General features: G+C 45.8%; 1 protein-coding gene across 1 annotated transcript in view; it reads right to left on the bottom strand.

Annotated features, from left to right (window-relative positions):
* LOC115145036 (metalloprotease TIKI2-like) overlaps positions 1 to 13,416 on the bottom strand; it is a 107,973-nt gene that overhangs the window by 46,493 nt on the left and 48,064 nt on the right. The window contains 1 exon segment of the mRNA XM_065003081.1: positions 1,498 to 1,644. Coding sequence (XP_064859153.1) covers positions 1,498 to 1,644 — 147 coding nt within the window.

Consider the following 13,416-nt stretch of genomic DNA (forward strand, 5'->3'; position numbering starts at 1 on the left):
ACTCTCTCTCAAGATCTGGTTTTCATGGCACATAGTAATATGGTTAAACACATGATTATTGGTGTATATGACATTGTGTGTAACCAAGGACATGAACCATATTTACTTTTTGATACAGCTCTGATCTCTCCTATATCATGTATCTTTACAACTCTCCTTCTTCTTTCTAAATATATTTTCCCCTCATACCCCCCCCCTCTATTGTGACTCTCTTCTTTCTCAATTTTGCTCTCTCTCTCTTTCCTCTTTCAATCTCTCTCTTTCTTGTTATATTCTCTCTCTGTCTCGCTCTCTGTCTCTCTTTCTCTTTCTCTCGGTCTCTCTCTCTCTGTTTCTCTCTCTCTAGGACTGGTGGGTCCTGTGGGACTAGAGTGTGAGTGTCTAGGCTAGAGAAGGAGAAGCAGAGAGGATGGGGGCGGGGGACCGGGGCGGGGGTAAAGAAAAAGGGAGGGAGCCCCATCGGTTCTCTGATGAATGAGGACCGCTAGAGCGTTTAATGAAAACAGAGAAGAAAGAGGTGGCCAGTTGGAGGGGGGGGGGGGGTGAACCACATGCAGATAACTTATCACAGGAAAGCCCATTAGCTGCAGTCTATCCTGACCGCTCAGGAAATGTGAAATGACAGGGAAACATTTCCTCCCTTCCTCACTCCTGGTTGCAGCCCTGACCAGGGCCTCCGTCTGCATTCTCTCTTTGAACGTCCTAATTGCTCTACACCCTCTGGTGGATTGGCCTGCTCTGCTACGGCTGAGGCGGAGGAATGAGTAGGGCCCTCCGTGTTGAAATCCATTAACCTCTCCCGCCTGCGGCCCATCAGGCCCCCAGTAGATGAAGACTGAGTTGGGAGAGCATGGGGCTGGGGATTACTGTCCATTTATCAGGGAACACCTGCTACTCCGGTAGAAAGTTCATAAGGCCTGCCATAGATCAGCACAGCCAGGCACCGCCATCAACCATTAGATGGTTATAGCATGTGGTATGGAATGTTGATGTGTTATTATTAGATAAAGACCCCAGGCTCACTGGTCTGATTTAGCGGAGGGACTCAGGAGACAACTGTAGGAGACATGGTCTTTAGGGGCCAAGGATACAGAAGAGAATGTCTTATTCTATCATTTGTCTGGCCGTAATAATACACCTGTGAAGGTAAAGTGATGTAATATTCTGAAATGATCCTAATTAGACGTTGCTGATGTCGTGATCACAGATGATCATGTGTGTACCATCAGTCTGACAACATACATAATGGTACAGTGGTCATGAATGTTGAAATATGACCATACCATAATTGGTATGTCAGTACAGGATTTATAGTACATGGTGTGTGACGACTATAGTGTGTGTGGTCATAGTAAGTCACTCCTCTAAGTCTGGGCTTGATTGTTAGTTCAATCGGGTGTGTTAGTGCTGGGTAGAAACAAAAGCCTGCATCTTCAGGACCAGGATGGAATAACATGGCTTTAGCCCCTTTCCGTCTTCCAGCAATGGTGGATGTACCTGTGAGGTGTCGTGGTTAAAGATGATGGAGCTGAGGTCTCCACAGTTGTAGTGTGTGATGAGGTCCTCGGTGGTGTAGGAGCCCTGCAGACTGCCTGCTCTTACACTCTCATGCTGCAGCAGGGTCTGGTTCAGGGCAAACAGCACCTGCAGAGGGAGGAACTGTTAGGGACTTGGCAGTGTGAACAATGACAGCGTAACAGCACACTGTTAAAGTCTCATTTTGTTGTGGCTCACACTAACACAGGCATACTGTAGTGGAATTGTATGATGGATAGTTTATAGAAGTTTCTTTCCATTAGTCTCCTAACGTTGCCCATCATGTGCAGACTGGCTAAAACAGACCACAAGAGGCATGGCAGAGCTCCATTTTCTCCACTTCTCCTCTCCCAGGGAAAAATAAGGGAGAATGGAAAAGAGGAAGACTGTCCCTTTAAAAATAGCTCTCTCAGGGCCTCAGCACCATAAATTTACAGCCCCCATTAAAATAAAAAGTAAACCCTCTTTAGAGAGAATTTATGGCGTGCAGCAGCCAGCGGGAGCTGCGACACTGCAGCTGTCCCAGACACCAGTGGTTAACAGTCCCAGCTCCCGCCCCCTCAATCCCACGGCCGCCTCTGACTGGCCTGGCAGGCCCCAGCCAGCTGTCAATCAGGGCTAAGTGTTCTGACAGGAACGCTAGGTGGAGGGCGTGGGGAACAGAGTGGTTTACTCAGAGTACAGTAGATTGAGTTTCACACCGTCTCACATTCCGCCCACTAACACATTCATGTCCTATGGTGGTGCGGTCAGTTGATTTGCACCCTTGATTACGTACGTATGACTGCATGTTACATCACCGCTGGTAACTCCTAAACCTAATTGCCTCCACCAGGGTTAGTAAAGGAAAGTGATGGCTATACCGTAAATACTGAAGGTCGACATCCCGACCGCATGATTTGTGTGTAAGCTTAAGGCCTACAGCTGCACAACTGATCTACCCTAAGTCAACACACGGGTTATATGTAAAAATTCACAAAATGATGTTATGTTTTTTGCAATCACTTATTGAACTCATAAATGCCTTATTGTATTGTCTTTTTGAATGTTGCTTAAACATTTTGTTACCTTAACAATGAGCTGAGCACAACCTAGTTCTAAGCTAAATCTTGTGACTCTCTTCTTTCTCAATTTTGCTTGAGATTTTTTTTTTTTCTCTCTCTCTCTCTCTCTCTCTCTCTCTCTCTCTTTCTTTCTCTCTCTCTCTCTCTCTCTCTCTCTCTCTCTCTCTCTCTCTCTCTCTCTCTTTCTTTCTTTCTCTCTCTCTCTCTCTCTCTCTTTCTTGTGTAGTCTGAGGTCATTGTATTTGCTAACCAGTCTTCCAGGCGGTGCCTTAGTAGTGTGCCTCTGTTCTAATGAGGGGAGACAACACTAGAGAGCTGACAGCATGGATGCCTCTCTTTCCCTCTTGCTCCCTCCCTTCTTCCCTCCCTCAGTCCACTCTTCAACCTCTTCTCATATTTCCCATTGCATGCAAGCAACCCCAGGACCTCACCCAGCCTTTCTCACTGCACAGAGAGCGGTGAGCAATCTTATTTATTTTATTAGACGTGTTTCACAGTCTATTTTCAGCCAAGGGCCCAGCGCCGTGCTGTCATCCTGCCAAAGCGGTAATCCCAAAATGGGCCTTGATCAAACCTGCAACCTTAACGGTTAGTGCTGAGTAATTTCGTTTTTTTTTTAAACATTGAATGCATTGTGAAATAATGACATTAAAATTATTTTAGAGCTTTTTAATGGAAGTTCCAAAGCCCAAACTAGTGAACATTCAACTGCCAAAACATTGAAAATATTCACAGTCACAGTTTTTACCGTCCCCAAATCCAGAACAAATTCAAGAAAATGTTCAGTATTATATAGAGCCTGTATTGCATGAAACTTCCTTCCATCTCATATTGCTCAAATAAACAGCAAACCTGGTTTAAAAAAACAGATAAAGCAACACCTCACGACACAACACCTCTCCCCTATTTGATCTACATAGTTTGTGTGTATGCATTGATACGTAGGCTGTGTGCCTTTTAACATTTTTATGTAGTTCTGTCCTTGAGCTGTTCTTGTCTATTGATGTTCTGTATTATGTCATTCTGTGTTATGTTTCATGTTTTGTGTTGAACCCAGGAAGAGTTGCTGCTGGTTTTACAACAGCTAATGGGGATCCTAATAAAATACCAAATCTAAAAATACCAAATATTGTTCCTGCTGTGATGATTCACCATCTTCATCATATGTTTTTATAATTTATCTTCCGATAATCACCAATAAGCCTCCTAGTAGCCTATGCAAATTAGGGAGCCAAATTAAGGACTCTCTCATCGATACGATTTGGTAGGCTATACTTACTGACTGACAATGCAATACAATGGACATATAACGGGAGTTACTAATGTAACTATGGCTCTACTAATTCCTGAAGACTGTCAATATGGTTGAAAGCATGGATAACAAGAAAGTAACAAGAAAGTCATGCTAGTGACGTGACAGCATCGGAGGATGTGCCCCCACGGTTCATATAAAGCAATACATCAGACCACGCACTCAGAGAAGAAAGTCATGCTAGTGATGTGACAGCATCGGAGGATGTGCCCCCACGGTTCATATAAAACAATACATCAGACCACGCACTCACAGAATTTTCTCGCCCAAAGATTCCGAGTGACAGGAAAGTACTGACGGTCTACCAGGTATTCGTAGAACCATAGTTACATTCGTAACTTCCGCTCTACTTCATACCATTCAGAACGTCAGTACGGTGAAAGCATGGATGAGTCATACCAACAAGGTCGCAAGGAATTGCACTACTAACCTCTGATTATTGCACCTGTGCCACTGGAAAAATGGCAGACCCCATGGTGTGGCAGGATGTGACGTTGACCCTTTCAAATCTTGAGAATATGCAGGGCGACGACCAGGTAGCAGTTGCTCATATCTCATTCAGGGGGATGCCTCTAGGTGCAGTCCAGGATGTGGCTACACTTCTGATCGAGTGACATATCACACCTTCTAGGACAGGGAGCCCTACACCCTTGTAGGTCTGAGTGATGACATCCACAACCCAGTGTGAAAGCCACTGCTTGGACAATGCAAGGCCTTTTGATTTACCATTGAAACACAGAAACAACTGGTCTGTCTTCCTGTACTGCTCCGAGGCTTGCATGTAGCCTTTGAGAGAACGAACTGGACACAGGAGATTTGCTCGCTCGTCCTCCTCCGCATTCTGGAGAGGAGGGGGGCAGTAGGCCAGCTCGATGGCTTGATTGATGTGAAGGGGTGATAAAACCTTAGGCAAAAAGGCTGGATTGGGCCATAAGGTCACAGCTAGGTCATCTACCTTCCATCGTAGGCAGACAGGACTCATAGAGAGCGTGTGGAGCTCACTCACACGTTTCGCTGATGAAATAGCTAAGAGGAAAGCTGTTTCCAGAGAGAACCATGTCCGGCTCCTCCGTATGCTCGGTAGGGAGGGTTTGTCAAAGCCTTCGAAGCTAGTGTCAGATCCCAGGATGACGCGAGGACACCTCTGAGGGGATGCAGACGGTGGACATCATCTTGCCGATTTTCCATCGCTGCCTAAATGGTTAGCCGATATGGCTGAGGCATACACCTTCAAGGTAGAGGCAGAGCAACCAGAGTCCAATGGGTACAGAGCAGGACAACGGTTCCTCAGCCCGTGTAGAGCATCATTCGATAAACAGCTTACAGCAACCAGCATACATCCTCCTGGATGATGGGGGTCTGGCATTCTGTAACATCTCGATAATAGCAGGATTGCAGCAGAGAGGGTCGGGCTCTTCAGGGGCCACACCCATAGCTGTAGTTGGTCTGGGCTGGGATGCCATATCCTGCAGTGAGAGCAGGTCCTGTCTGTGAGGGAGCTGCCATCTGGGCCATCTGGGGGCTACAAGCAGCAGCCTGTGCTAAGCCTGAGAGACCCTGTGTAGTGTTGCTAAGATCAGGGGGGTCAGAGGGAAGGCATACAGTAGGTCCTCGGGCCACGTGTGGGCTAAGGCATACATGCCCAGGAGGGCTCTTGGACTCTGCCGGCAAGAACCAGAGGGGGCAGTGGAATGTTTGCTCTGTGGACCAAAACTTGTAAGATTCCCATTGTTAGTGCAGAGACATGAGCATCTCTTCATTATATACAGATCTCTAGTTGCAGTCAAATGTCTTTACACGGAGGAGGGAGAGAGAGCATGATGTGGTAACGATGAGTCAAAATCCAATAGCCTAATTATTGTTTACTGACTCATTTTGTTTGCGTATCCCTTTGTCATTCATAAATCATGCAACGTGGTTCTACGTCATACCTTTCAGGTCGTCAGTACAGTTGAAAGTATGGATTACATCCCTCGCCCTTCGCGCAGGTCCAGTAATAAAACAGTCCAGTAGTTAAACAGCCATCACTAGCACATTAGAGGCTACTGCCAATAGGCATTGACTAGAATTCACTGGCCACTTTAATAACTGGAACACTAGTCCCTTTAATAATGTTTAAATGTCTGGCATTACTCATCTCATATGTATATACTGTATTCTATACTTTCTACGGTATCTTAGTCACTTAATAATGTTTACATATCTGACATTACTCATCTCATATGTATATACTGTATTCTATACTATTCTAAGGTATTAGTGACTTAATAATGTTGACATATCTGGCATTACTCATCTCATATGTATACACTATATTCTATACTATTCTAAGGTATTAGTGACTTAATAATGTTGACATATCTGGCATTACTCATCTCATATGTATACACTATATTCTATACTATTCTACTGTATCTTAGTCCGTTCCACTCTGACATCACTCGTCCATATATGTATATAGTCTTCATTCATTCCTACTTAGATTTGTGTGTCTTGGGTTTATGTTGTGTCATTTGTTAGATATTACTGCACTGTCGGAACTAGAACCTGCAATAACATCTACTAATCAAGTGTACATGACCAATAACATTTCATTTGATTTGAATCAACTCCCACAATTCTGTGCTGAACTAGGTTCAGCCCAGCGTCCCACATAGTTCTTGACTTGATTTCTATCCTGAATGATTTGATTTCTCCCTAGAGAAACGTTGCGTGGAGTTCACAAAAAAATAACTAACTCAATGGAATTCAAGTAATTGAACCATCGTTGGTCAATTAGTTGTTTAATAACCGAAACCCCCCTGAAATGTTGGTTAATCGCTCAGCACTAATAACTGCAAATATGCTTTCATTCCCCCGCACACCTCATACCTCACCAGGAAATTCCAGGACCCCCTGCCTGCTCCATAATGACAATCCCTCACATATTTATTTCTATATCGCGTGCTTGCTTTATTGTTTTCATTTTTCCTCTGGCTGGCGGGCTGGGGCACAGATGCGCATTGGCGTTGCCCAAGACCTTGACCCACATGGCTCTCTGCCCGCCCAGGGCTTTCTACGGCTGCCAAGAGCAACACCAGACCAGGCCCTGGGCCCTGGGCAGAGAGAGGGCTGGGTGCGGGGCGGGGTATGGGCTGGCACAACTCAACCTGCCAGCCCCTTTGGACTGCTGGGAGTTTCCTTAAACACAGCTAACTGCACCAGACACTCTGGACCTGGTATATATATATATACACATATATATATATATATATATATATATATATATATATATAGAGAGAGAGAGAGAGAGAGAGAGAGAGAGAGAGAGAGAGAGAGAGAGAGAGAGAGATGTGAGTGGTCTGGTAAGTCAATATTGTTCTCACACTGTGGAGACTGCACATCTCTGTGCTCTTGCCATAGCGCCTGCACTTTGATGTGTTGAATGAGTGTGTAGGTGTGTGCGTTGTGTGAGTGTGCGAGTGTGTATGTTGACGGACAGAGTGGCTGTCCTTCAGATGAAGTGTCTCTCTCTGCCTAAGGGAAAGGCTGAAACAGGCTAGACCACAGAGGCCTGACATAGGCCATCACAGCACTTCACAAAGGTGGAGGGTGATTACGTGATGATCTCATGGAATTTAATACCACACTTTACTTCACACAGGTTACTCATCACAACACCTTCATGAGATCCTAATTAAGTACAGATTGCATAAAGAACAAAGCTGGAAAGAGCACCACGCTGACAGTGTTGAAACGCCAGTGAAGCATTCCAACATTTAATATGTGATCAGTGGAAAGAAAGAGCAAGAGAAAAAAACGAGAGAAGGTGCAGAAAAACGGCCATTTATCAACACGTGTACATAGAAGCAATTGACCTTGAAGTGTATTAAACCCTGTCTGTTTGTTAGAATTTGTGTTCCTGGTTTTACGCCTAAGACTTTTATGCTGTAATGAGTAGGTGCTGGTGACAAGGTGTTGGACAGCTCGCTCATGTCATCTACCTCACTTCCTTTCCTACCTCACTCCATTTCCTCCCTCACTTCCTTTCCTACCTAACTCTTTTTTTCTCTTTCTCTCTCTTTCGCTTAAAAAACAATTGGTTTGTTAACTCTTTATTCTCTCTCTCTCTCAAAATGTAATTCAAGGGCTTTATTGGCATGAGAAACATATGTTAACATTGCCAAAGCAAGTGAAGTAGATAAGAAACAAAAGTGAAATAAACAATAAAAATGTACAGTAAACATTACACTCACAGAAGTTCCAAAAGAATAAAGACATTTCAAATGTCATATAATGTCTATATACAGTGTTGTAACGATGCGAATAAAGTACAAAAGCGAAAATAGATAAACAAATATGGGTTGTAATTACAATCTCTCTTCCCCTCTCTCTCTCTCTCTCTATATATACACACACAGTATATACCTATTTTTTTCTCCACTGAGGCTGAGGAATGAGGCACCCTTCTACCCTCTCAAAGTACATAGACGGAACAAAATAAATGAGAGAGGGAGATAATGTAAAACAAATAAGGGCAGGTCATGATGGAAGCATGTGTTAGGCAGACGTAGTTTTCTCCTCTGTGGGCAGGGTAAGGGGCATCGTTAGTGGAAGTGGGCCGTGGGTCTAAGGAGGTATGACAAGCATGGAGAGACCTACCAGCATCAGGCAAGAGATCTGAGAAGGATCTGAGAAGTCTGCTCTCAGATATTTAATCACCACTGATCAAGGATACATAGAGAAACAGCTTCAGGCATTGTTCCTCTCCACTGCCTGCCTCGCTCTGGGAGCTCACAGAGGTGGTTGTGTTTCACCAGCAGACCCAGCACCCTGACCCAGGAACATGCTCGGCTGGGCTCCTCTGGGAAGGAATGGGGCTTAGCCCAAAGGGGATCGGGTTCAGAGTGTCCTGAGACTCTGGGGGTGAGTGTGGCTGTAATAACATCCAGGGTTAGCTAGGGTTGGGAAACCAGGATCCAGACATCTCATCATACACACATCCTCCTGAGTGGTTCAACTACGGCAGATACTATAGGACTTGTGCATGTGGGTGCGTGTGGGTGCGTGTGGGTGTGTGTGGGTGGGTGCGTGTCTGGATGTGGAAGAAAACCTGTGCATCGCTGCCTTTGAAAAGACACCGGGGCACAATCCCCTAAACTCCCACAGACTCCTAGCTGATCACAAGACAAACACAGTAAAACAAAGTCTGAAAAGTCTACATTTCCTCTTTTCACTTCCTGTCTTTATCATCTCTGCTTGATGCCCGTTTGTCATACTGAGCAAGTTATTGTGGCTCTTTCAAAACCACTGTCGTCTGATCTTTTACGTTTAGTCGGAAACACCTTGAATACATTACAGTAGGAAATGGAGATTGTGACACACAAGACCACTTCAAAGTTGTCTGTACATTCTCTGGTAGCTTCACCGTTGTCTTCAACAGTAGCCCTCATACCTGATCATTTTGTAGGTAACCCTGTAACCTGTCAGTGCTATAAAACCAACATGAAAACAAAAAAATGTCTTCAAATGTGATTTTCCAACTTCCAAGAATTGGCTAAATATTTTGACAACCCCTTGGCACCTCTTTTGTGTTACTTTTACTTATTTGAAGGTAAGCAATGCTTTCAACTGTTAGCATCTGACAATAGCAACAGCCGGGTCCCTTACACAGTCTTTACCCTGGTTAGTACCCTATCTAGACACACACACACACACACACACACACACACACACACACACACACACACACACACACACACACACACACACACACACACACACACACACACACACACACACACACAGCCATACCATACATACCAGCTATAAAACTTTTGTCCCTTCTATACATTTTTCGACAATCTTTCCGGTCAGCCATCCTTTCCAGATTTGACTTTCTATCTCTCTTCTTCCCACTCTCTCCTTCTCTCTCTCTCTCTCTCTCTCTCTCTCAGCCCAGGAAATCTGGGGATTACCAGGGGACAATCCCAGTGGCAGCAACTTGGTGCTCCCAGCATCTACAGAAAGCCTCCCTTTCTTCCCTCTCCTCCCCCTCTCCCTCCTGAACCAGGGTCTCGGTGCTGAACACTGCAGGACCCTTTCAGCCTGGCGGGGGACAAATCTCATCATCCTTCTCTGTTATCCCTCCTTTCTGACCTCCTCCCTCAGGCAAACTCTCTGTCTCCTAGCCTCCGTTCCTTCCCCTCCTTCAGTCCCCCTCTTTCTCCCAGTCCAAACTCAGGCCTAGGCTCCACAGCCCCTCTCCCCGGCCCCCCTAGTCTAGTTAATAAGAACCTGTGGGGGGATAGGCCCTGCTCTCTTTACACTTGTTCACAAACAAACCCCGCTGTTTGACTTGGCAGCCCCAATACAACGCCATTCATCTGTACTTTCCTGCCAGCCTGAAAATTCAGAAAATAATAAAGTATCGTTTGAGCTGCTGAGCAGCTGCCTCTTCACCATGAATACCCAGGAATGGTGTGAGAAAAGAGAAAGAGAGATTGGAATGAAAGAAGAAAGAGAGAAAGGGGTGAAATAGTGCTCAATCTTACTCCCTTTCAGTACTGCTGGTGGCTGAGGTAAGCGGAGGTGTAGAGAAAGGAGCAGAGGAAGAGAGAGGTACTGTGGTTAGGTCACAGAAACACTTGACCTGTCTAGGCTACTAGCCCACAGCTTACATGCAATGCTGTACTGGGAGCACACTGATCCATACACATTCTGAAGATAGCTCCTCTTATCCTAGGGAAAGATCTTATTGAATCGGATGTATCTGCCCCAATTAAGATGTGTGATTCTATCCGAACCATATGAGTGGGTTTCATTCCATAGTCAGCAAGACCAGGGAGACTCCTGCATGTATAAAACATACAGCTCCAACCCACAAACCACTTCCCTCTTATCTCGCAGCCTGCTTTGGTTCATTTAATAGCTTTAGACAGTGTAATTCCCTAAGAATGATTTGTATTTCTGAAAAGTCCCATGCTAAGGTCCTGCTGAAACATGAGAGTAGCACCTAATCCTCTGTATGAAGATAAATTGTGTCGTGGACCCTGAATCCTGGGAGTTGCAAGGCAGGCTGCTAGAGCAGCAGTGTGGGAGTAGGACCGGTCCCTTTACAGGCTGAATTCCTCTGAGGTTTTCCTGAGTGGTTCCTGTCACCAGGGCTGTGTGTGTGTGTCTGGAGCCAGTGCCAGGTATAGCTCATCTCTCACACACAGCTCAGATGAAGTGTTAAGTGAGGTCATCATGCCTCATACATCTGATCTTGGGCCTGTGTCAGTTCAGATTGGTGTTACTGGACCCTGGTCTGACTGATAAGCAGCTCTCTCAATGTGCTCCATACTGCCTGGGTAGTGTACAGGACTATGGCATGGCGTGGCATTGAAATAACTGCAGCATTTCCATATAAAAAGAATATGATTGAAAGGCTATTATGTATGAGTTAATGTCTGTGTGCAGTGCATGTGTGTCCATTTGTAAGAGAGACCATGAGAGAGGAGGTGGGGGAGTCCTGGAGAAAGGGAATGTAAGAGTGAAGAGAGAGAGAGATAAAGAGAGAGAGAGAAAGCCATGTGTTTATAGTTAGCAGGAAAGCAGGATCTGACTTCCAGTGAAATCCCCCCCCCCATCCCTCCATCCCCCTCTCTGATCCAGTCTGGAGCACAGCTGGCCCTGCACTGCCCTCCACCAGCCCACCTCTCCACTCCTCACCCCTCCATCCAGACAGACCTGGATCCTCCACACAGTTATTAACAACATCACTCACCCTCTCTCTTCATCCCCCATTCCTCTCTTTCTTCTTCTTTTGACTGGTTGCCTTCTCCCTCCCACCACTGTCTGTCTGAACCCTGTTTACTTTGCTTTCATCTACTCTTCATCCTTCCTGCTTTCTGCCCCCACTCTGTTGTGTTAATACTGTGTGTGTGTGTGTGTGTGTGTGTGTGTGTGTGTGTGTGTGTGTGTGTGTGTGTGTGTGTGTGTGTGTGTGTGCTCGTGCGCGTGCGTGTTATAGATTATGTGCGTGCATATGTGTGTGTGTGTGTGCGTGCATCAGAATGTTTGTGTGCGTGCGTAAGAATGTGTATTTGTGTGTGTGTGTGTGTTATGGTGCGGTCAGTGTGAGTACAGTGTACAGTGCTGTGTCTGTCTGACCGTAGCAGTAGCAAAACGGAAGAGGGCTCTGCTCCCCTCAGTCACGGCTTCCCCCAACACTAAACACTAAAGCAGCGTAATCCCAGACAAACACACCATTTCACGGCAAATCAACGGGAGAAATGTCAAATTTCACGGAGTACAAGCAATCTGGAGAGAGGCCGTGCCTTAAAGGCAGTGAGAAAAACACATCGAGACAGTATGTGAGTGTGTGTACTTGTGTGCACTTGTGTCAGTGCACGTGTGCAATAACGAGCACATGTACAGTATGTTCCCTGGGACGGTGTGTGTGTGTGCCTGCCGGCCGGCCTGTGTGTGCATGTGTATGTGTGTGTGTGTGTGTGTGTGTGTGTGTGTGTGTGTGTGTGTGTGTGTGTGTGTGTGTGTGTGTGTGTGTGTGTGTGTGTGTGTGTGTGTGTGTGTAAGGGAGTTTCAGGGGGAATCACACGATGCCTGAGGGTCACGTTGCCCCGTCATTTTCAATGTATTATATTATATTTTGAAAAACTTCTGTCAGCACATCCGTGAAGAGAGAGAAGAAATCATCTCCCCAATGAGAACAAGCTGTCTGAGACAGAGCGTGGAAGAGGGAACACACAAATCCCAATACACACAAACCCCAATACCTTCAATAGACACTGAATTTTCCCTGACGGAAAATATTTGTGGGTTTTCTTGTCTGCCTCTTACTGCTGTGGCCCCCTACCATGCATAGCCCCCCACCCACCTAGACACACACACATGGCAGATCTGATGAAGATGTGTGTGGTGTTTAGCTACACAGGAATGAGGAGCCTATCAGGTCAGAGAACCCTGCTGTTCAGCCGTGTCCTCCTCACTGGGCCTGGGCCTAGGATACACACACACACACAGGTTCCACTGATCAGAGGAATACATCATGTCACCTCCTGCCATATCTCTGTCCCCCTCTCTTTCTCTGTGTCTCTCTATCCCCCCACTCTCTCAGTCTCTCCAGAGGTCCGTCCAAAAGTAGCTTGGAAGTGGAGTGTGAATTGAAAGCAGATGAAGGCGTGAATAACAGCCAGTATGAAGCATTTTATTCTTTAATCTACAGTAACAACGGTACACTTGAGCCTTCTCTTTCCACTTCCTGTCTACCCCTTTCCCGCCCAACAACCCCACCTTCACCACTCTCGTCGATCCAAGACAGGAAGCCAAGCCAAGCCAACCTGCATGATGGACAGAAAAACTAAAAAATACTGAGAGACAGATGGAGAATGATCAGAGGGAGAGAGAAACAGCAGGAAGAGAGAACCAGACAGACAGAAATGACAGGAAGAGGAGAGAGGTAGAGAAAGGGGAGAAAAGAAAAAAGAGAATGAGAAAAAGGGGGAAGAAGGAAATGAGAGT

This window comes from Oncorhynchus nerka, linkage group LG17, assembly GCF_034236695.1.
Source record: "Oncorhynchus nerka isolate Pitt River linkage group LG17, Oner_Uvic_2.0, whole genome shotgun sequence".
In the NCBI taxonomy this organism is placed as follows: Eukaryota; Metazoa; Chordata; class Actinopteri; order Salmoniformes; family Salmonidae; genus Oncorhynchus; species Oncorhynchus nerka.